Source organism: Lampetra planeri, chromosome 61, assembly GCF_965212315.1.
Source record: "Lampetra planeri chromosome 61, kcLamPlan1.2.h2, whole genome shotgun sequence".
NCBI classification, from domain to species: Eukaryota; Metazoa; Chordata; class Hyperoartia; order Petromyzontiformes; family Petromyzontidae; genus Lampetra; species Lampetra planeri.
Window position 1 is genome coordinate 4369248 of NC_136167.1, and position 25010 is coordinate 4394257.

At 51.4% G+C, this 25010-nt stretch overlaps 1 protein-coding gene across 1 annotated transcript; it reads right to left on the reverse strand.

The window, feature by feature from the left end:
- Positions 1-2892: 2892 nt before the first annotated feature.
- On the reverse strand, positions 2893-24766 carry LOC144736555 (uncharacterized). Its single transcript, XM_078619105.1, has 8 exons — positions 24347-24766; positions 10685-10783; positions 8815-9588; positions 7971-8391; positions 7177-7286; positions 5919-6014; positions 4544-4845; positions 2893-3885 (listed from the first exon to the last, which is right to left on the reverse strand). Exons 1-8 carry the CDS (start codon positions 24591-24593, stop codon positions 2983-2985), a joined length of 2952 nt encoding a protein of 983 aa, XP_078475231.1. The 5' UTR covers positions 24594-24766; the 3' UTR covers positions 2893-2982.
- Between the last annotated feature and the right edge of the window lie 244 nt (positions 24767-25010).

The window sequence follows — 25010 nt, forward strand, 5'->3', positions numbered from 1 at the left end:
ATAGGTTGTGTTCATTGCGTGTTGTGTGTGTGGTGGGTTCCCTGCAAATTGTGTATAGACTTTTTACGGAATTCGTATTTAATCGGGGGGGTGCGTCGGGTTGTTTTCTCTTCTTGCTGTTGCGTTCTTGTTGTGTTGTTCTTGTTATTGTTGAAAAATAGTGAGGCACACGCGCGGTCAGGGGGTAAATGCGCTTTTATTGTCGTTTTTTTTGTATGTTGGCAGCCGGGACGGCTGCAAGCTATGCGGTGGGGGGGGGGGGGTGATGTAGGGGTGTTAGAGAGAGAGCCGTTATGCATGGCAGCTTATGGGAAACAAACACAGTGGGCGGGGCTACGTGAGTGCACGGGGGGGGTGCTCTCAACGACGTCCGCACCAGGCAGCCCGGGGCCCCACCCCTCAGCAGGGGTTGAGTATAAAGGGGGATGTGTCAGAGGGCTCGGGGCAGAATGTTAAAGCTAAACCAGTGAAGACCGAAGATCGTCTAGCTAGAGCCCTGGACTCCCCTGGGACGCCGCCCTTGTCAGGGCCGCGCAGGACCGAGCCAGCGGCGTGGTCCCGAGAACCAGAGCTAGTGCTCTGGGACTCCGGGTACCGTAGCCCGACTTACCAGTGTCGGGCCAGACAGCCTCCCCTAGCCCGTTAGTGGAGGACTAGGAGGTAGGTCAGAGATAGCTAGCAGTGTATTCCCAGCTAGCCGGGTGAGGGGGCCGATACCCCCTCCAGTATTGTATGTCCGCGGTTGTGACAACTGTTGCGGAATAAATACGTGTGCCTCAACCCCGGGTGTCCAAGAGTCCTCAACGGTATTACACTTGTGTTGCAATCGAAACGTCGTATGCTATTATTTAATTTATTATTTTATCTTTATACGTGACTTTACCGAAAGAACCAAAGAGTAAAAACGAAACAGTTTTTTTATCTTACCAGGTAAGGCCCCCTGAGCTTCATAGCTCTTTTTCAGAAGCGACCTGGCCACAAATGATAGCTCTAAGAAATAGCCTATGTGTAAATTTATAGCAGCAGCCAAATACAAAAAAAGTATCTTTCTAAAAAATATATATCAGGTGAGGTAGTCAACATCTCAAGTGTTTACAAGTGGGAGTAAACCAGAGCACCCGGATAAAACCGGTGAGTGCAGGGGGGCAACTCGATCCCGCATAGGATGAACTTGTGGAATCCATTTTTGCTGGACTGCCTTCTCCCGGCGAGCAAGGGTATGGCTCAGTATCCACAGGAAGAGAGTTTCATAACATTTGTCCAATGATCCACCGACCATCGCCTTCACAGTGCTGGATTACAGGCTGCATGCGTTGCAATCACGCGAGCCCGGAACAATATGCCGATGGTAATCACGGACCATCTCTGGAAGGAACTAAAGAGATCAAGTCCCATTGTAATACGGCGGAGCAGATGTGTGATTTGGCGCTTGCCAGAACTATCTCGCACGATACAATGCGAGTGCTTACCAGATCCGGCAGTAGATTTTAACACTGGACCATTCCATTGTATTTGAATTCTACAACCAATGATATGTCCTTGAGGGATTCCGAGTCTATTTAACTTTTTGAACCACGTCTTAAAACGCATCTATCTGTACTGCAGGCTTTCCCCATAACTTAAGATTTAAAAACCAATTTTGTTGTCTGATTTAATTACTAATTATTATTGTTTGCTTTTATCATATTTCTTACTTTTATTGGAATTTCGAGAGTAGTCAATGATATCGTTATTATCAGCTATCTATTTCACTTAGATTGTATCTACTGTATACTTGTGAAATGGTTCGATAGAGGTGCACACACTAAACTTGGGAGGCAACACTATTTATTAACACAATGTGCAATAACACTACACATAGGGTGGTGTCCACCGACCTATCCTCGCTAACACACGCTGTCACTCGCTAACACTGACACTCTGATACGAATAGCGTGGCCAAGCCAGGAGGGCTACTGGTTGGCCACGCTGACTTGAGGATTGACTCTTCTTCATGAGGCGTCTTCATGAGGCATCTTCATCCCGGACCCGAGCAGCCTCGAACCCTGTGCGGAGGCCGCTTATATGCACCTCGGCGTGTCCGGGCCACACCCCGGCCACGCCCACCTTCGAGAACTCTCGAGAAGGCTCTTTTTATGTCCACGTGGCCCCCAAGGTGCCCCCGGCCCCCAACTTGATTCGGTCACGTGTCCAGCCGGGTTCATCCAGTGCCACGGCCTCACACAACCACCGCGATACTGACCCACGCCTCCAGACCCCCCCGAACCGGCCGTGACGTCATTCCCGCATCCGGACGTAGTGACGTCATGTGTGTGAACCAACACGGTAGTGACGCTACAAGTCACGTCACTTGTGAGTGTGGTTTGATTTTTACATACAGCGCATTGAGATACTTCAATATGAAAAGTTCTTTATAAAATGTATTATTATTCTCACAATGTGTTTTCCTCACACAGTGCGGCTGTGTTCCAGGGAAATTAAGGGGTCATCTGGGGCGAAACCGTTCAAATTGTAGGTGGCATCGCAACGCTCAACAGATCTAGAGCCATCACGCGGCATAGAGCCCATTGAGAACTCTCGCAGGGCATGGCAACCCTTGTTAGAAAACTGCCTGTGGAAGCAGCACAAAACTACCTCTGAGATCCCTTCATGTGACCTCTGAACCATATAGTAGGGGGCCTCACATTACATCATGTGAGTGTAAAATAAATATTTTCTCAGAACTGGAATTTTTCCGAGTGTTGAACCAAATTGAATCCAATTAGTTTTCTGTGTGTGCAGTCATTGGTGACCGGGCAGAGACCATCAACTCGCTACACTAGAGAACCCGGTGTAATCACAACTCTATGAGTCTATGGGTCTCTGTCTTAGTCTATATATCTATATGTGGGTCTATGAGTATATGTATGAGTCTATGGATCTCTGTGTAAGTCATTGGTGACCGGGCTGAGACCATGAAATCGCTACACTTGAGAACCCGGTTTAACCCCAGGCAGCCAAAAACAGGATTTGAACCCAGGTTCTCAATAGTGACAGCTCAGCATTCTGACGTCTCGACCTTTTGAATGTAATGCATTTAGTATGCTCCTTACAGATCTTACCTTGCACCTCCATGGCCAACGAGTCACGAAACCTCAGCTCCACTCCAGGCTCAATTGTCAGCGTTGCCCCCTCCTGTACCGTGATGTCACCGACAACCTCATATCCACCATCAACGTATTGTATCCAAGTGTCGATGTTAGCTACACCACTTAGAGTTCCATTTCTGGTGGATATCTTATCCGCTTGTTGAAGCACATTGCTTATGTCTCGTGACATAAGGTAAGGGAGGAGGAGCACCCCGATGTTGCTGCCGTCGTTGATTCTCGGAGCGATGCTTTGCGCCGTGTTAGAACCCCACCAGTTCATGGTGGCGTTTATTTTTTGCCTGCCCTGTGGACTCGGCACCGACAGTTCCCATGATGCCTCGGAATTTTCAAATAAGTTGTAGTGGAGGACAGGACTAAACCCACTAATCATCACGGCTGTCCTTGCCGAATTGTTGGTGACGTCGTTTTTATTAAATGCATAGTCATCAAATTCTATTCCCGAATACATGTATGCGACGTGTTCTCCGCTATTGTTTGTCAGCGTGTTGTTGTGAATGGTGAAGTTGGTGGCTTGCTGCATGATGGTGGTTCTTATGGCAGACCTATAGAATCCATGTAGAACGTTGCCACTGAATTCGAGGTTGCCACGTTGCATGCTAATCGTCACTCCCAAAGCCCCTCCTTTGAACACCGAATCGACAATCCGTACCTTGTAAAAATAGCCTGACCACATATTCGCGTTGATGAGAATTATTTCATTATCTTTAGATTCAGATTTGAAATAGCATGATGAGATCTGCGAAGGGAGAAAATGTGTTAGTTATACATTTCCATTGTATGGCAGGGTGATTATGAACGTTACAAGTGGATATATAAAACCTGGTTATAAAACCTGGTCAGCCAGTTGAGGGCTAGGCAAGTGATAATGTCGATGTCTGAGATACTGACAGCAAATGGGTTTTGACAGCCACGGTAACAACGCAGGCTCTTTTTCAGTTCCCACCGGTGTATTTGTAATGGTCATTCGTCAATGTTGTCACAACAATGGTTAATAATTGTTAACAAACGTTTGTCTATAAACAGAGGTTTTATTGGGTTAGATCGCAGCCAATTAGTAAGGTTTGTCACGTAAACAGTGCGTGCCAATGACATACTATTTCAGCACACCAGTGTGTTGGAGAGTAAATCCACAACATTCTGGCAAAATCGCCTGATGATGCTGGATGTAATTACCAGCAAAACGTCACGGCACTCAAATTTTAAACGTTGTGGATTTACTCTCCAACACACCGGTGTGCTGAAGTAGTAACTAATTGGCACGCTTAGTTTACATGACAAACCTTACTAATTGGATGGGACTGGTTAACGACAGGTTTATATTTCTGCGATCTAACCCAAAAAACCTCTATTATGAATTATATTGGTTGCAAAAGCCTACGTGTCAAATAAATTACCTCAATTGAGGCCTGGCCTCTCGATTCTTCACCATAGCGAAGGGCATTCCCCATGACGTTGACGAAAGATGAGTTGGATACTTTCAGGAAGCAGTCATACACCCCCTGCACGTTTATAGCCGCTCCTAAAACGCCAGCAAACGTGCAGCTCTCCACGGTGATGTTTATCAGACAGGTGCCATCGCACGAGAGCTTCAGCCCGCTTTGAGAGTCGCTCAGCGTCACGTTTGTCAACGATACGTTCGTGTCCGTAACCTGGAACAACTCAAATTTGCTCATTTCCACCTTGCGCAGGGTTATCTCTGAAAAGGAAACAGAAAGGGGAAGTGCTGTCAACAATATCAGCAGCAGCAATAATATCCGATTTGGCGCGTACACAGTCTTTCACGACCGACGTTCACGAATCACATTTTAGTTTCTGTTGGGCGAGACCGTCGTCATGGAGGAGTGGTGCACAACGTTAAGCGCTTTGATGATAACCCACCACCACCCAGCGGCACGGCCAATCAAGTAAGGTTGAGCGCACCACAGCAAAACAAGCTGACAGGATGAGGGTGAATGTCTAACCCCCTTCTCCACCTCTGTCCACCCAGCAGTAGTGTGGGGTAAAGTGTGGGTATCGCCCCACCCCTTCCAAGACGTAGTGGCCAGCATGGAAGAGTAGACCAAACAGCGCTCGAGCGGAAGGGCGCTTCCTTGAGCGGAGGACCTTGTGACAGCAGCGCCGTGAGAAAACAATTGCAGGGCTGCGCCCTCTACCGGTAATCTTCTGTTGTCGAAGACGAGACAACAGAATGCCTTCTTAGAGGCAGCTGTCGGTTCTGTGGTACAGAGACGACATGATCCTACGGTGCTGTTCTGCCATGCACAATATCTAAAACAATTGAAAAAAAGTATTTCACAAGGTAAGGCCCACTAAGCTATGTAACTCTTTTTCAGAAGCGACCTGGCTGTCACAAATGAAAGCTCAACGAAGTGGCTTATCACGTGGACATTTGTAGCAGCCAAATACTCTAAATGCACGTTGATTATATAATAATTATGGAGGAAAAAACCGAAGGACCCAGAGAAAAGTCCATGCAACCACGGGGAGAGAGACATGCAAACTCCAAATATACAGCAGGCGTCAGGGTCGGGAGAAAGCCCACGACCTCCTGTATACCAGGCGAGGCAGTTAACATCTTGCCACAGCGGTGTCGCAAAAAAGTGGGTCCTCGCCGACGTAACAGCCACGGCTGGAGACCAGAGTTAGGTGGCACGCGACTGCATCGCTAAATATGCCCACCCGGGCGTGGTGTGCCGGGTGTGGAAACATTTTACACGAAGCGCAGTGAGCATCCCTGCGTTTGTGCGGAGTGCATGCGGGGCTTCTTACCTTCGCATTTACTGCACACAATGCCGTACCACGTGTCCGAATCGGTGGACAAGTTCGCAAAGCCCATTTCAGTTGAGCTGCCACTCAGGAGTTTACCTTTCAACACAAAGCAGAGCAGTGCGTTACTTGCACGCATTGTACGATGTACGCTTCTCCTTCTTTCGTACGGCTGATGTAGATGCAAAGCCGGATAATCATAGCGTCAGGAGCAGCGGAGTGTATCGCTGTGATGTCTCCGTCGTATTTGTGGATCGGGCACTGCGTCGTTACAGTGATGTACGCTGCTGCAGGTTGTCGCTGCATTGTGTTGCAATAATACAAATAATAAACTCGGCACAATTCGTAGCCAACAGTACTAATCCAAGATGCGGGGGAAGGACAACAAACTACTAACAAAAAGCAGTTCTAAAGAAGTGAGTTTTCAAACTCGATGATTTTGAAGTGCATAGCTCCAGTGGCTTCCTGATATCGGAAGAGCGTTCCAGACGGCCGCAGAAGTGCATCTGAAAACGGCGATGCGGTAGCCGTCTTTGTTCGATGGTTAGCCAAAAGCCACTGCTGTGGTTCATTTGTAGGAAGCAATTCGTGTGTAATGAGTGCGACCGCAGTTGGCTGTCCGTGCTATGTAAGATGCTACGCTTACAAACTGTAACAGACTTAAATTCGCTAATTGACTGAGAATGGGAATTCCACAATCGTGGGGGTTGAATTCATTATTTTGCTTTGCTTTTATGCAAAGGAAACTAACGTTTAAAACTGAAAGAGATGTGTTAAGAGACAGGAGGGCTATATTTTGTTTTTATGATTTCGCTGGTTCACCCAGCAGAGCCTCACCAGAGCCTCTGGACTCTTGTCTGGGATGGGTCCTGCCAAGTGATAGCAGTACGAAGAAAGGAAGGCAACGATTTGCAACTGAGCAACTTGCGGAGTATTTTTTATAACTTGAGCCACGGCTCTGGCACACACTCGCCTACCATAATATTTTATTTAGCAAATTACTTAAGATAGAACCGACAGGACAACGGCCACTCGCATGCCAGGTGCTGCTTGTGCTGCACAGGGACAGCTGCCACTGAAGGTGCCCCTAGGCTAGACCACACAGCAGCAGCAATCATCATCACCACTGCCCCCCGCCCTTCTGGCAGCAGACTAACGCCACAGGGCGCCTCTAGGTGTGCGACGTGGGAGGCACGGTGTGAATATTATTCATGCCGATGATTATGGAACGTGGTAGATCTTTGCGTATATATACTCGCACCTTCAATCCGTATGCCCGTCCTGCCCTTGAAGGTCAATGCTGTCCCAGCTGACATAATGAGTGCACTTGCAGGTGCCACCAAGATGTTTTCTGTAATCGTGTAATCCCCTCTGCAATACAGAATCAGAATATGTATTTATATCGCAGGAATCCGATGAGCCATGAAGCTCTTTTCCAAAGATGACCAGTAGAACGCGGGGCCAGAACGTTACAACAACAAACAATACAACACGACAGGAGTGCAAAGTATAGGAAAGATAAACAAATCACACGCAAAAAATACGGGTACAGTTCGGCTCACGGCAGATAAAGGCGCAGCACTGCAACGTCTTGCCCGTTCCATTGCCACCAGAAGGGCCGTGGGCAGGTTTGCGCGTGCTAACCGCTCCCCCTCCCGCTCCCCCCACACACTGTGTAAAAGCGTGTGTTATATTCGAATGGCTCTCGAGGTGGCGAGATGTTAGCTAATTTGCCTAGTATACAGGAGGTCGTGGGCTTGATCCCAACCCTGACAATGCCAGTTGTATATTTGGAGTTTGCGTCTCTCTCTCTCTCCCCGTGGTCGCGTGGATTTTTCTCCGGGTCCTCCAGTTTTACCCTCCACATTTAGAATCAACATCACGCATTTAATGTATTCTACTGCCAATATAATTTCCACGTTATAAGCCACTTTGTCGAGCTATCTTTGCGATAGCCAGGTCACTTCTTAAAAATAGCTACATAGCTCAGAAGTGGGCCTTACCTGGTAAAATACAAATATTTTTACAAAAAAATGTTTAAGCTGCCATACGAACCTTGGGAGCGTCAGGGTGACACCTCTCACGGCGCCTCCTGTGAACCCATTTGGAGAAACCGCCTCGCCTGCGCCGTACACCACGACCGCAAAGAATGAATCTCGGTAGAACGGCGCCATCTGGACGATGCCCTTTGTGAGGTCATCATAGAAGTCAAAGAGCCTGGCTCGAATCCGACGCGGCTCCACCGTCGTCGCCTCTGCCACGCCCCAAAAGTTGTGTCGCGCGTCCAGCTCTCCGGCCGAGTAGGGCGCGTTGTACCACAGCTCGTGGGGGCACGCCGGGTTGCTGAAGACGTTGAATCTGAGCACGGCCGTCGCGCTGCCCACAAATAGCGCGGCAGCGGTGGTGCCGGCCGTGTTGTTCACGAGGGTGTTGTTCTGGAAGAGGATGTTGGTGCCTATCTGTACCACACCGTATTCTGCAAACGAGTGGCTCGCGTCAAGAGGTAAAACAACTCACGCATACATACACACATACGGGTGTTCATAGCGATAGGTAAATATAAGCACTTTTTACTAATCCCATCAGCCATCTGTAGAGCCTTCTTGGGAGTGCATCTCATCGGCAGCATTGGTTGGGCACAAGAAAAAACTCTGGACCGGGTTTTGACATTCAGTGTCTTATCAGCAGCAGCGCCAGGCTATGTTTGAACCAATGCTGGTGAACTGCCGAGATGTTTATAGGCAAGGAGCCTCTCCTCTCTTTGCGACATCGCAATAACAGTAATACGCCAAATTACACAGCAATACATACGATAGCGTTATACAGTGGTAATATACAATACATTATTGCAATTACTATAACCACCAAAAAATGCAATGGCTGTTGAGAGACGCATTACCGTTTGCATGATTGTCGTAGAAAACATTGCGGGTCACAGACACGTTCTTCATTCCTCCTTGGAACGTGATCTGTCCGTTCCTCCTGAAATAGTTTCCAAGTATTTCCCCACGCGTCGCTTGGTCTGAGTGTGTCACGTGGCACGCACCATTTTGTTGGACTCCATTGTTCTCAAAGATGTTGTTCACGAGCGAGAGATTGACCACCACCGTGATGAAAACTCCCACGTAACTGTTACCGACGAAGATGTTCCCCTCCAGCGTGATAATACCTCCCGACATGAGGATGCACCCTTGTCCGTTGCCATCGAAGGTCGAGTTTGTGATGAGGAGCGACTCGAAGTTCTTCATTTCAAGCCCAATCTGCTGCTGCCTGCTAAATTCGCAGGCGATGATGGTCACCCGTCCAGCGCCGGGATTCGCTCGGATTCCGGCGCCATTTTTTACGAGACGAGAGGTCAACACGGTGGTGGAGGCCATCCCTTGCAAACACAAGCCGGCTTCAGAGTTGTCCATAAGCACGGTTGACACGATCTCGAAACGGCCCTTCTCCCCACCAGTCGCGTATATCCCGTTGGAGCAATCTCTTACGCTCGTGTTGGAGATGCGGAACGCATGACCGTCGTCGCTCGTGTCCTCCAGGTAGAAGCCGTACTGCGTGCACCTTCGAACCCGGACCCAGTCCACGTCTACGTCCGAGCTGCGCACGGTCACGCACGTGGAGCAACCCAAGAACTCCGCGTGTCTGATCGTCGCGGTCTTGTTGAGAGTTTGAGCTGGAAACACAAAGACATGTGAAAACCGTCGCTCCTGTGTTTTTCGAATAGTTATTTTGTTGTTAATCTTAAACTAAACTTAAAATAAACTTTTTATTTAACCAGGTATGGGCTACTCAGCAGTATAGTTATTTTTCTGAAGTGACCTGGAAACAAATGATAGCTCAACCAAGTGGTTTATGATCACGCGGAAAGTATAGCAGCCAAAGACTCTAAAAACAAGATGTTGATTTTAAATGTGGAGGGGGAAACCAGATGACCCGGAAGAAAATCTATGCAAACAAATATACAGCAGGTTTTAGGGTCGGGATTGAACCCATGATCTCCTGTATATCAGGCGACGGAGTTAACATCTTGCCATGGTGGCACACAGCAGGTAAACATCAAAGCTTTATGTACATATGTACGTTTAACATATTTTGCACTGTACGTAGCCAACCGTGCAAATAAGTGGACATGGTCCCAGATCTCCAACGATTTGATGTCACTTTCACATCAGTCGCCTTTATATTGACGTACCGCACATGTTTTGGTTCTGAAGGCTGCCTGCATGGGGGCAATTGTCATCAGGCAGGCTGCCGTGGTGGCAAGGAAATGTTATCTCTCTTGCCGGGTACACAAGAGGTTGTGAGTTCGAACCTGACCTTGACGATGCCTGTTGTTATATTTGTAGTTTGGGAGTTTTGTCCCTGTGGTTGCGTGGATTTTTCATCACATTTAGAAAAATGTGTTTCGATTATTTGGCTGCTATAAGTCGACTCTTAAATGAGTACCTGGTGCTGTGTGTAAACATCGCCACTAGGGAGACAAAGGCGGCCGGGCCACCTACTGCCTCGTGTACTGTGCTGGCTTTCATAGATGCTCGCAAACGGCTGTTAAGGCCATACGGGGGATCTTTGTCTTAGATGTTAGCCACAAAAAAGACAAAATTACTAATTTGAGGCTGAGTCGGCCTAGGGGAGGCCGAGGACCGGTTAAGATAATCGTTGATGTGCGTACACCAGTCGGCTGTTATACAAATGAACAACATGGCCTCACAAGTGAAGGACCGTTTGCGAATCGTCTGCATTGCACAAAACGAAGGCGAATGCCCGACCTTCAATGACGATGCCAGGCCACGTCCCCTTGCTCAAGGGGATTCCGGTTGCACCGAACGTCACTGGGAGTCGAGGCTGCCCGTCGATGAGCAGCTCGCCTGTGGAAACGAGGGGGAGGGAAAGATCGCACGCACGGATTCTCTGTATAATGCTTTCCGACGCGCGTTCGCTCATCCTCGGGGAGTGTTCACGGAGACGATGCTTCCGGCTCAAGCCACGCGCCGAAATCACGTCGAGATCAAGATGGGGAGGGCAGACGCGCGCTTCCTTTTAGTGCTGGTTTTGCGACACTTTTAGCGCTCGTTTTGTGAGTACAGTAATCCCTTGCCAACCACAAATTTACCAACCGCAAGATTTGAGTATACACGGATTGACTTCTGTCTACCTTTTGATTTAAAGCTTTCGTGACTGCAGGGATTCATATTCTTGATTCTTTCGGTAAAGATGCGAGCATCTCAGTTTGAGTATTCGTGAAGTCGTCAAATCAAAATTGGGGATGCCGCATAGCATCTGCCAAGTTGTCTCGCGAGACGCGAGGAGGCACCTCTGGCTCTGTATCCAGAGGTAAGCACGGTGTTAAGTAAATCATTACGTGTTTATTACATCACTAGCCTTTTGCCCGTCCCAGGACGGGTGTATTGCAGTAAGTTTGAAACTTGCAAGCGAAAAGCAGAACGCGACGTGATATTCATTGCATTAATGCTTGTGCAATTTGTAAGGGCGCGGTGACACAGATCTCTTTCATTTTAAGGTTATAATCCCTTGTTCATCATGACGTCCTTTTTACTTTGATGTCTCAATAGCGTTACGGATATTGCGTGACGTGAGGGTTCTGCCTTTGTAGTGAGGGCTGTGAGTTGACGCCGGGGAGGTGGGAGGAGGCGCCACGGCCCCCCATGTGGAGTGACGTCACGTTCTCATGATTATTACTGGGGGGGGGGTCCATTTGGAGGACATCACCTGCTCATGAATATTAATGAGGGGGCTGGTCATGTGGAGTGACGTCACACGCGTTAAGGACACACATTCCTGGGTTATTATAGTAGATATTGTATTACAGCATGACATCATTGTATTGCGTGACGTCATTGTTATCAATTTTGCAGAACCATGGCGCTGCTTAGCTGCCCATCGTTTTGCTTGTACAGTAATGTACAGTACACATGAATGTTGCCCTTAATCATGGACACGAAGCGTGCAGCGAGTTGTGAAGACGAGTGTCGCGTCTGTGGCACGCAGGGAGAGGGTGAGCTGAGCCCCTCCTCCTGCTTCTAACAAGCCCTTCCCACATTACCTAATTATCATCGTCATCATCGTTAATATTCAAGGTATGTAACGTTAATGTATTGTGTATTTATCTGTTATTATGTTATAATGTACTGTATGTTTATTCAGTGTTTAGTTAATAAACAGGCAACTTAGTTAAGCTTTGACAAGTCTGACCATGGCCATGGTTTTCCTCACCCCCTATTACCCATAGGCCCCAGTAATCTACCAACCGCAAATTTACCAACCGCGAGGGTTTTCAGGAACCTAACGATCATGATTGGCAAGGGATTACTGGACGTTTAGCACTGGTTTGGTGAATATATTTAGCACTGGTTTGGTGAGCAAATTTAGCACTGGATTGGTGAGTACATTTAGCACTGGTTTTGTGAGTCCTTTCAGCACTGATTTGGTGAGTACATTCAGCACTGGTTTGGTGAGTACATTTAGCACTGGTTTTGTTATTCTGTGATGCCACCGCCACGGAGCCGATTGGCGGATGCCTCCACCTACGATCCCGCCGTCCCGAGCAGCGAGGCCGACGCTGCTTCCCCCTCACCACCCCCCACCTAAACACACATACTCACGCATTTCCCCCCACACATAGAGCGCGAGGGGAGACCTCCTGGCTAACAGGTTTTTACCCGAAAAGCCCTCATAGGGATAATCTTAACGGTTTCCTGCAGCCAGGGAATTGGACGGTCTCCTCCGACGCTAACGCACACCGCAGCGTCGTGGCTCGAGTGCAAAGTTGCATGGTCACGACGGGGCCGCCCAGCCTCCGCGGTGAGGACGCGCACCCCCACCCCCCACGGATCGACAAGGCAGGCAGGGTATACGGCTAATTAGCGTGGCAGGGGCACGCGGAGGCCGCCGTCGCCCAACTTCCCACGACGAGCCTTTTGTTATGGGAGTTACGACTAGTTAGCGTGGCAGAGATATGCGGAGGCCCCGTTGCACACCTTCCCACGGCGAGCCTTTGTTATGGACGCCGCCGCATAATTGGCATAACAAAAGGCGGCTCGGGCGCGTATGCGCCCATTGTTAGGGCAATCAAGAATTAATCTTTTGATGTAGATAGGGTATAAGAGGAAGAGGCAGAGAGGTCAAACTCTCTCTTGCTTCAGAGATCAGCTCCCAGTCTGCCACGCAAACGTCCGTGTGACGTGCCGACGTGCGCAGAGGAGACGAGGCCACCGGAATGCCGCACGTCTCAAACTGTGAGTAAGAGGTGAGAGAATCGGGTGATCGAGGCTAGATAAATTAATACAGCGTAGAGCCCAGCAAATTAAATAGATCGGGTACAGACCCTCGGGGATAATCTAGGCCGGCCTTGTCGATCCACACTGACTTAGACAGCAAATCGCAGGTTACCAATAATAAATCATTACTAACTAATAGTAACCTCGTGTGGTCTCGCTAAGAAGTGTGAACGCGTGGGGTGCTGGGTGTACCTTTACTCGCCACGTGTGAGTGCTGCGCGGCGCGGCGCAAGAGAAGGTATCGCGTTTGGAGTGCGCGGTGCCGTGTGTGCATAAGCTCGCGGCGTGCGTAATCGGCGTTCCACAGGTGCGCGTTCGCAACGTGGGAGTGCTGCGCGAAGCTGCGTGAGGGGGAGTATTGCGTTTGATTGTTGATGCTGTGCGTACATACGCTCGCAGCGTGGGAGCGCTGCGTGGGGCTGTATGAGTATGGGCGTCGCGTTCGAATGCCGGCGAAACCCTAGCGGGTATTAGGGCGGTGCGGTAACGCAAACGAGCTAGGAGATGCAGGCGGGGGAGACCCCGGGGGCCAACGGCCCCCACAATTCCTTTTAGTGCTGGTTTTGTGATTACATTTGCGGTTCGGCCCAAAAGGCTTAAGACCCCTTCTGGATTTCATGATGCCTTATCGGCTCAAATAACCTATTACTGTGACATCGATGAAAGAGTTGATAAGTACAATTTAGTGCTCCGATCTGCTATTGATGACCTTGCAACCCATCGCCGTCTTCATGCTCAAGTCACCACGAGCACCCCCTGGAATTCCAGAGAATTAAGGGCCCTGAAGGAACAACTTAGGAAAATGGAACGATGCTGGTGCAGATCTCAGCTCGATTATGAGCCTGTCAATGGGCTTACACACGGGATATCTTCATGGTGAAGAAAAATTATGTTGCCATGAGGATTGACTTAGCAAGGAACCACCCTGCTGAGCTGTTCAGGATGGTCACCAGTTTTATTCACCCAGACTGTACGTCCATAAAGGTTGCTAAGCACTGCAAATATTCCCATCAGCTCTTTGCTAATAAGATTGGTCACATTAGAGAAGGTATCTGCCCATAAATTAGTCCTGATCCTAGCTTGGACCCAAGGGCTCCTGTCATCTTTGAGGCTTTTTTGCCAGTCCTGCCTGCAGACCTCATCCAGACGGCTGTGGAGATTAAATGGACCACTTGTGATTTAGATCCCTGTCCCACTTGGCTTCTTAAGGAGGCCTTTGGGCCAGTAATCCTGATGGTGACCGAATTGGTCAACTCTTCCCTTTCAGAAGGAGTGTTCCCAGAACCCCTGCAAAGGTCTTTAGTGTGACCACTTCTAAAGAAAACAGGACTGGATGTCGATATCCTGGCTAACTATTGCCCGGATCTCCAATCTTCGCTTTTAGGGAAGAAACTAGAATGGGTGGCCTCCTCTCAGTTGGAGTCGTATCTTGAGGCCGAGTGCTTCTTTGACGTCACTAAATCAGGCTTCAGGGCCCATCATGGAACTGAGTCCGCCTTGGTTTGCGTGGCAGACGATCTCCTGATGGCGATGGGCAGAGACTGTATTCCAGCCCTTGTTATGTTGGACCCGTAAGCCGCCTTTGATACAATTGATCATGGGATTTATTGCGACACCTATGGGACCTGGCAGAAATTGGAGGCACCACCTTACAGTGGATTGGATTTTTTCTGCATGGCAGGACCCAGCAGGTGGCGTTGGGTCCCCATGTGTCCCCTGCCGGACCCTCCCCTTACGGTATCCCCCAGGGGTCAGTATTATTTCCCCTTTTATTCAATGTCAATGTTAGGCCGCTGGGAGCTATCATCCGGAGGCACGGTTTACAGTGCCATCAGTACACCGATGACAGCCAGATATGCCTCCTCAGGTGACCCAGATGCAGCTCTCACCTGTTTAACAGACTGTCTGGCAGAGGTAGCTGCATGGATGCAGCAGAACTGGCTAAGGCTGAATCCGGACAAGACGGAGCTGATGATTGTAGGGTCAGAGAGTCAGCTGAGGATGGGTCAGGGGGAGCTTGTGCCTTCATTAATTAATGGAGTACGCCCTCTCCCTGTAACAGTGGTGCACAACCTAGGTGCACTGTTCGACCGTAGCTTGACCATGCGCTCTCAGGTTGTAGCTGTGGCGAAAGTGGGGTTCTATCACCTAAGAGTGCTCCGAGGGCTGCGACCCCTCTTATCCGCTAGTGATTTCGAAAGACTGGTTCACGCCTTTGTTTCAACGCCTGGATTGTGGAAATGCTTTGTATGCTGAGCTGCTTCGTGGACTGGTTCAGAAACTGCAGCTAGTGCAGAATGCGGCTGCCCACTTGCTTAGACGTGTTAGTAGTTTAGAGCACATAAAACCAATCCTCCATGATCTGCACTGGCTACCAGTCAGCTATCGCATAAAATTTAAATAAGCTGTAATGACTTACACAGCTCAAAACGGCCTTGGTCCTCAGTACCTGCAAGTCCCATCTGGACCTCCAAACGTCTGGCCAGGCCCTGCTAGCTCAACCTAGAATTTGTGTTTCCCCTCATTTTTATATTTGTATATATATGTCTTGATTTGATAGGTAGGACTAACTTCGTTAAATTCACACTGTAAAGTATTGTGATGACCTCGTTAGTGGGGGCGAGTTTTTTCTCAAAAAAATATTTGAATGAATGGAATAAAGAAATGAGCACTGATTTTGTGAATCCTTTTAGCGCTGGTTTTGTGAGTTTTTTTAGTACTGGTTTTGTGAGTACATTTAGTGCTGGTTTTGTGAGTACTTTTAGGGCTAATAGATTTGAAGCTTTCGTGACTGCAGGAATCCATACTCTTTGGTTCTTTACGTGACTTTACCGAAAGAACCAAAGAGTACTTTTAGTGCTCTTTATCTGAGTGCATTTAGCCCTGGTGGAGTCTCAAATATTAAAAAAAACTCTGTCAGTGTGGCCAGTTTTCTCTAGGGTAAGTCCCTGATAGAAACAACTTATTTTGTAAACTTCATACTAACTTTATACAACTTTACACTCATTTTATCTGGCTATGTGACGTCGCCTAATATATAATTTTATAATTTAAAGGCCACACACACACGGTCTTATTATTGGCATCCACGTTGAGTTTTATTTACTAATTGTGCTTGTGCCCCACCGCCAATGCAGACAAACAATTTTGTTTACAGTTCACAGTTAATTTTCGCTCATTTTGGATCATGTCTGTGAGAGTTACGCCTCGCCCCTGTTTATGGACGGACGAGACGGACGGACGAGACGGACGGACAGAACTAATGCACCCAACGCTTTCAACGTCAGCTCGACAGCGTACATGCGGTAGAAGCTACGGAGGCCAGTAGCGGTGTAACGAGGGTAGGGGCAGGGGGTGCCTGGTGGTTAAAGCTACGAGTTCCCTTTGACATCTACCATGAAATCTGTTTTCAACAACGTAATATTAGAAGTAATACCGTTTTATAATCATAAATAAACTTGAGTAAAATAATATTGGACATAGATGCGCAGAAATTATATTGCAAACAATGATGGAGCAAGGATTTTCAGGTAAGGGGGGCAACCCCTCCACCAATGAAAGATGATAGGAGTTGTTCGTAAGTAAGGACTTGTCCCTTGCTTTTTATTCGACGCATGTGCGGCGATGGCGCAGCCATCGATAGAGGGTCTAATTCGAACCGTGTGTGATCGGCATCGCACTCGCTGAAGGTATGCCTTGAGGGAAGTCGTGTATTGTATATGTAATGTAGTAACTCGGCGGGAGACGACTTCACGGGGAGCACACTCTTTTATTTTACCAAACTCGTTCACAGGTGACTAACACCCACTTAGTATCTCGGGTGACAAACACCCACTTAGCTACCCTGGCGACTAACGCCCTCTTAGCTACCCTGGCGACTAACGCCCACTGAGCTATTCGGGTGACTAACACCCTCTTAGCTACCCTGGCGACTAACGCCCTCTTAGCTACCCTGGCGACTAACGCCCACTGAGCTATTCTGGCGACTAACGCCCACTGAGCTATTCGGGTGACAAACACCCTCTTAGCTACCCTGGCGACTAACGCCCTCTTAGCTACCCTGGCGACTAACGCCCACTGAGCTATTCTGGCGACTAACGCCCACTGAGCTAATCGGGTGACAAACACCCACTTAGCTACCCTGGCGACTAACGCCCTCTTAGCTACCCTGGCGACTAACGCCCACTGAGCTATTCTGGCGACTAACGCCCACTGAGCTATTCGGGTGACAAACACCCTCTTAGCTACCCTGGCGACTAACGCCCTCTTAGCTACCCTGGCGACTAACGCCCACTGAGCTATTCGGGACACTCCCTGCCCGGGGTGTCCGTCTTGACTGTGGGTCCCCAGCCCGACCCACGTGGGCGTCGGACCCCGGGTCCCACAGTCTCGCCTCCGAGCCACACAGGGCCCCGGTCCCCACAAGGACGGCGGGACTAGGGGTCTCGGGGCACTAGGTCTTCAGCTCCGTCTTCTGGTCTTCAACTGGGTAACTCTCCCCGAGTGCTCTCGCGCGTCCCCCTTTATACCCCACCTGCGGACGTCGCTGCGAGCACCCATCCTATTCGACCAATCACTGGGCGCTGGCTACGATCCTGTTTTCCCACATCTCAGCGTGCCTCAGCACCCACGCCGCGCCGCCCCGTCATCTGTCACTCCCGGCGCGCGCGTCCACACCACGCCCACAACGCGTGCCCAACCCCGCACCCCGCGCCGCCCCGTGATCCATCACTGTCACAGTCGGCGCACGTCAACACCACCACTACATCACCCCCTACCACATAGCTCGCAGCCGACCCGGCTGCTATAAAAATATACAAACCCCCCTGTGTGCCCCGTAACACAACACAACAACAAGAACAACAACTAACGTAACAACACAACACAACGCGAACACTACCATCCGCAACCATCAACCAATGCCACCGCGACAACAGAACAATATATACAATCCGGCGAGTGACAATAGCAATGTGTATGCAGAAAGAAAAATAAATGGAAAAATTGTTTTTTTCTTTCTCTCTCTCGACTCGTGCAGCGTCCCATTCTTTCCGAGCGTCCCTACAACGGGACATTACCCCGGCAGAGGGGAACACCGGGCGAGCTCGGTGTCGAAAAAAAATGTCTTCATGAAAATTGTTGTGCCCTAGCCCGAGTCCGCCTTGCCGGTCCGTCGTACGGCACCAGACGCGGTTGAACGTCCGGTGGTGCCGGCAGTTCAGGAAGACATTGGCCAGGCATCGAGGACCCGTGCGTGCCGCGGGGTTCAGGTTCCCGACGGTCAGCAGCCGTCAAGCCCGAGGCACCTGGGGGTGGGTCAGGTGGAGACACGTGAGGAGCAGCCTGCGACACCTCCCTCCCCAAGTCGACGGTCACATCACACGCCCGGTCGTTACGGCACAGAACGGGGTCACACGGTGCCGCATAGGGCTTCAGTCGGGAGGGGTGCACGTACCAACGGCGTTTTTCCCATTTAATCTGTATACTCTGGGGTCGTGCAACCCGCACAATTTCCACCGGTCCCCTCCAAGGTCTCAACAATTTGGGGGACGTAGCCAACGGTGCATGTGGACAATGCAGCCAGGCCTTATCGCCTGGTTTCCAATCATGCGTATGCACCCTCCGCCCATGCAATCTCTCGTTCGCGATTTGCCGAGACCGCGAATTCAACCTCGCCGCCTCCCGCGCTTCCGTCAATTTGGCGATATTAAATTTGATGTGGTCTGCCAATTTTGATTTTGCACGTGGCTGGGAAATCCCCAGTTGGACGTCCATGGCCGGATCGGCCTCCAGCCCATACATAAGAAAAAATGGGGAAAACCCCGTCGCCGCATGAGGGGCCATTCGATAGGCCGCGAGTACCCCCGGCACCTGTAAGTCCCAATCAACCTGATCGTCGCAGACCTGTTGGCACAGCATAGACGTAATCGTCCTGTTCAGACGCCCAACCATCCCGTCAGTCTGCGGGTGGTAGGGGGAAGTACGCACTTTCATTGTACCCAACAGGTCGCACACCTCGCGCAACAAAACGCTCGAAAAATTCTTTCCTTGATCCGTCAGCAAGCGTTCGGGGGCGCCCTTGTCCAAAACATAACCCTGGACGAAGGCGTCCGCCACCGCTGCAGCCGACTGGTTGGCGAGTGGCCATGCCATGGGCCATCGGGTGAAGTATTCTACGCCAACCAGCAGGAACCTATTTCCCCTCGGTGTAGCAGGAAAGGGCCCCAAGATGCCAACGCAACCAATTCGTTTGTGCGCGAAACTTGAATGGATTGCAGCGGTGGATTAGCTGCCAATGGTGGCGGTTTTCTTTTGGCGCACCCTACGCATCCCTTAAGAATGTTCGCCACGTCGTTACCCATCCCCGGCCAATAATAGTCTCGCTGGATTAGGGCGAGCGTTTTGTGAAAACCCAGATGCATGAGCCGTTCATGAGCTGCCAGAACGACCCTACCCCGCATAGCAACAGGCACAACGAGCACGTGACGCCGGGACATGTTGTCCCACTTCATCAAAAGGCCCTGTCTGCACACCCAGGAACCGACCCGCGCATCCCCTACCTCGGGAGCGCCAACTTTTCGACGTAGCGTAAGTAGGGAGCTGTCGGACATTTGGAGACGGCCCCACTCAATGAGGGGCAACGACAACAGCGAATCCCTCCCCGTGGGAGCGTCGACTCCCAATTGCACTTTGGACAAGTTAGCAGAACCGGCACACAACGAGTCCAACCACTCTGTCCCCTCATCACTTGGAGGATGCGACTCGACAGTGAAATCCGCTTGAGCCACGAGCCGTTCCTCAACGGGTAGCGGCGCGGCGTGAGCCAGCACCGTTCCCTGCGCAATTACGGCCGGCCGCGACCCCGTATTCAGGACCCTTACGAACGGCTCACTGTCCCCTCTCACCATGGTTTGAGCAACCGCTAAGTCGAGGCCCCTTCTGGCCCTGTTAGACGGCCCCAACAGCACCCCCTGTGCCACCGCACCCACCTCGAGTGGCTTCCTCAACCGAAGGGGTACCAACATTTGCGATCCCGGGGGCACCCGTACAGTCTGAGTTGCCAGCGCCTGCACCGTCGCACAAACCGTGCGTATTTTGGTAGGGCTCGTCAAGAACGCAACCCGCCGACCTGACGGAAGCTCAATGCAGGCCTGATCTATGAGAATTTTGATGGGCATTTTGGACAAAAAGTCCGTACCTAGCAAACAGGGAACGGCCAGCGATGATGATACAAAAATAGGGCCCGCCAATTTGACGTCACCAATGCAAATAGTCGCCCGAATCTGGCCGATGATCCCCAGGGATCCCCCATTCGCCGCATAAAATGGCACGTCCACTGGCAGAAGGGGTCTACTTTTGACGGGAAGAATGTTATAAATAAGGTCCGAAATGATAGTGGCCGACGCACCCGTGTCCACAAGCACCCGGACCTCAACCCCGTCAATAAACCCCGTTACCACGGACGACCCGGCCGACGCAGCCACTATCCTGTGGGCCAATTCGGACCATTCGACTGCTTGCGGGCCGTGTACGGACCCCCCTCGCCGAAATGAACCCCCGGCACCCAGCCGCGAACCCCCCACCGCCAAGCGGCGACCCGAATGTGCCGTGTTTGTGGACCGAGCGTGTGAGGTGCCGCGACTTGCCGGGTTTTGTTGGGATGCCTTGTGGGCCTGGTCGTCGTCCCGACGTGGTCCTGTGGCGCGCTGACGCGGGGCCCGGCACCCGGCTGCGACGTGACCCCGAAGGCCGCAGTTGTAGCAGACGACGAGGGACGTCGTAGGTTTCGGTTGCTCCAGCTTGCGGGATGAACGTGTGGGCGAACGACCTCCCGTTCTCCACTCCCCCGGACGCGATGCAGCGAAGGCCTGCTCCTGATCCGCAGCTGGCTGAGGTTCGGCGATCGTGGCGGCCAGTACCGCGTTCCCCGCCAATTTGCAGACGACCCCCGGCTTGCGTTTGAGGACCTCGTACGCGTGAATGCTCGTGGCGATCGCCAGGGAGCAGATATCCATTTCGTCCGCCACATTGATGGGGACCCCCAACTCGTGGGCCAACGCCAGCAGCTGCTCCGTCACCATGGCGTCCTTCCCCTCCTTATCCATGCGGGGAAAAGCTGCGTCCGCCAAGGCGAGCAGTGCCGTGCGATAGGCAAGCGTCGTTTCTCCAGCCACCTTCCGCCGATCGTAGAACTGGTGGCGACACGTGGAGGGCGGTCCGAACACCTTCGCCATCAGGTGTAGTGCGGCCTGGAGCGTAGAGCGGGACGACCTTGCAGCAGATGTGAAGGCTGCAAGCGCGTCGTCGTCGAGCATCGCTGGCAACGCACGCAGGGCAGTGGTGTCGGACCACCCCGACATCTCCTGATGAGCGAGGAACCTTCGTTGGAAGGCTCCCCAGTCGCCCCCATCTGCCTTGAACGCCGACAGCGCAGGCAATCTTTGCTGGAGGACCCGATCGTCGTCGACGTCGGAGAGATTTTCCCGCGCTCCGCTGTAGTTGTGTAAAATGTCGGCTCGGTTGTCAGGCGCAAAATGGAGAGCTCCGGCGCGCGCTGATGACGTGGGCTGCGCTGAGCGGAGGTCTCCGGCCACGTGGTGTCCGTGCTTCCCGCCAATCGATGGCGGCCCCTCAAAAACGGCGGCAACTTCCAGACTTTTGGCGCGAAGCGCCTTTTGGCGGGATCCCTCCAACCTCGCTTTCTCCACCAACCCCGCAGCCGTTTTTTCGCTCGCCGGAACGGAGATGTCCGCCAAGACAGCGGCGGCGGCGAGTAGCAACTCCGCCAACCTGGAGTGTGCGTCTTGGAGGCTGGTGTCGGAGGCGAGCGGAGCGTCGGCCATCACCGCGAAGTGCTGCATCGGCGGCAACTCCTCGTCCTCTCCTCCCGAGGTTGGTGTCCCCGGTACGCCGTCGTCTTCCCGACCTCGCTCGTGGGTACGGGTAGTCTTCCTCGTGTCCATTCTTCTTGAAGACAGGTTCACTTCTGACGCCAGTTGTAATGTAGTAACTCGGCGGGAGACGACTTCACGGGGAGCACACTCTTTTATTTTACCAAACTCGTTCACAGGTGACTAACACCCACTTAGTATCTCGGGTGACAAACACCCACTTAGCTACCCTGGCGACTAACGCCCTCTTAGCTACCCTGGCGACTAACGCCCACTGAGCTATTCGGGTGACTAACACCCTCTTAGCTACCCTGGCGACTAACGCCCTCTTAGCTACCCTGGCGACTAACGCCCACTGAGCTATTCTGGCGACTAACGCCCACTGAGCTATTCGGGTGACAAACACCCTCTTAGCTACCCTGGCGACTAACGCCCTCTTAGCTACCTTGGCGACTAACGCCCACTGAGCTATTCTGGCGACTAACGCCCACTGAGCTAATCGGGTGACAAACACCCACTTAGCTACCCTGGCGACTAACGCCCTCTTAGCTACCCTGGTGACTAACGCCCACTGAGCTATTCTGGCGACTAACGCCCACTGAGCTATTCGGGTGACAAACACCCTCTTAGCTACCCTGGCGACTAACGCCCTCTTAGCTACCCTGGCGACTAACGCCCACTGAGCTATTCGGGACACTCCCTGCCCGGGGTGTCCGTCTTGACTGTGGGTCCCCAGCCCGACCCACGTGGGCGTCGGACCCCGGGTCCCACAGTCTCGCCTCCGAGCCACACAGGGCCCCGGTCCCCACAAGGACGGCGGGACTAGGGGTCTCGGGGCACTAGGTCTTCAGCTCCGTCTTCTGGTCTTCAACTGGGTAACTCTCCCCGAGTGCTCTCGCGCGTCCCCCTTTATACCCCACCTGCGGACGTCGCTGCGAGCACCCATCCTATTCGACCAATCACTGGGCGCTGGCTACGATCCTGTTTTCCCACATCTCAGCGTGCCTCAGCACCCACGCCGCGCCGCCCCGTCATCTGTCACTCCCGGCGCGCGCGTCCACACCACGCCCACAACGCGTGCCCAACCCCGCACCCCGCGCCGCCCCGTGATCCATCACTGTCACAGTCGGCGCACGTCAACACCACCACTACATATACACAAGTACGTACAATTATGTGAGTCACTTATAACTACTTTGCCGTTACTTATTGCCAATTATGGATTCAGACTATTATCCTATCATCTCATGGAGTCCCTGGCACGTAATAATATGCTACACAGTGGCAGTAGGTGTCGCAAAATGCCGATGTATTACTAATAAACCTGTAGTGACTGTGATTGTCACTATGTGGTGCCGACATTATGTATAGCCCACTTACGGGGCATAGTACCAGTCCTAGCGGGGCTTGGGTGAGCGCTGGTCAGCATGGAGGCACCGCAAGCAGTGTGCGGTGCGGGCTCCCGGTGGGGGAGCGAGAGGGAGCGTCAGCCAGCCAGGGTTACTTTGGGGCATGATACGCTTGTTGACCTGCTGACACGTGACCGGATGATATTGGAGGGGGGCCACCGGTGGGCGGGGGCCACTGGGCGGTCACGTGGTCTAAAAGAGCTTTCAGGAGCCTTCGAGAAAGAGCTCGAAGGGCGGAGCCAGCCCCAGCCCTGGGGGATATAACGGGGGCCCTGTGAGGAGCTTGAGGTTCTTGGTGTGCCGGTGTGAAGAAGGTCCACGTCGGGGAGAAGAAGCCTCTAGCCACGCAGTCCGGGACCCAGCTTGTGGTCCGGGCCGGGATAGCGAACCGTGTCTAGTTCTGCCGTAGCGTGGTTAGATGGGCATTCGAGACCTGAGTGTAGATTGTGTGATGTTGCGTTAAGTTTACTTAATGAACAGTGTTGCTCTCAAGTTAACATCTGCGACTCAGTTGGGCTCACTACAAACCCCAATGATCCGATCGAAATGAGGGATTTAGCTCGGATGTGCCAGCCCACCCCCCTCCCCCCACACTGGCTCCACCAGTGATTGCAAATAGGTAACTACGGAGCTGTATTGGTTGCATTTAGCGAACACGGAGCACCCCTACAGCATTAAATGTTCAAGACCTTGAGCGTGACAATGTGATTAGGCAAGAGGAGCCATGATATATAATAGCCTAGGTGCGACCTTGCGAGACAAATCTAATATTGGGGCCCCACCTGACCGACAATGTAGGTACTACGTCAGTGACTGAGGAAAAAAACCATTACCATTGATGGTGAGCTTGCTCGTTTCAGATGCAAACAAAACTTTGACTCCAGCCTGTATCGTCAACTTCGCCAACCTACAGGCAAGAAGCACAGTGCAAATTAACCTTATGGCGGTACTCCGGGGTACCATTGTACCTCGGCTCTCGCAAAATGTCCGTGATGCAGTCATTTTTAGTCTGTTGATGGTCGGCGATGCGGCAATCGACTCATCTCGACGAGCTGTACACGATGCACCACTACGGTACATATAAATAATTCAGGGTTTCAGCGCAATCGTCCTCGCTGCGTTTCGACATCACGGAGTAGCACTGATTTTGGATTGATTGGTACCCCAGTCGCGGAGTTAAGTACACCCCTGGAAAAAATGGTGTCCCAGAACTAAAATATTTAATTGCCTTGGCCATTTTGTATTATTTGGTACCCCGGGGTACAGCCATGAGGATGAAATGATCGTAATCCACAACGACGTTGTAGTACACCACGATTAACACCAAATCGTGAATCCTGCAGGAATGTTCCGACTGACTTGACACGCTTCAATCCACTCACACTCCATGGCTTTACCATCCCGTGTTTGATGTTTTTCAGCATCGTCAGCCATGATCAATCGACTGCTGGATGAAGGCCTCCCCTGCCTCCCCAAAGTCGCCACCACAACCTCTCT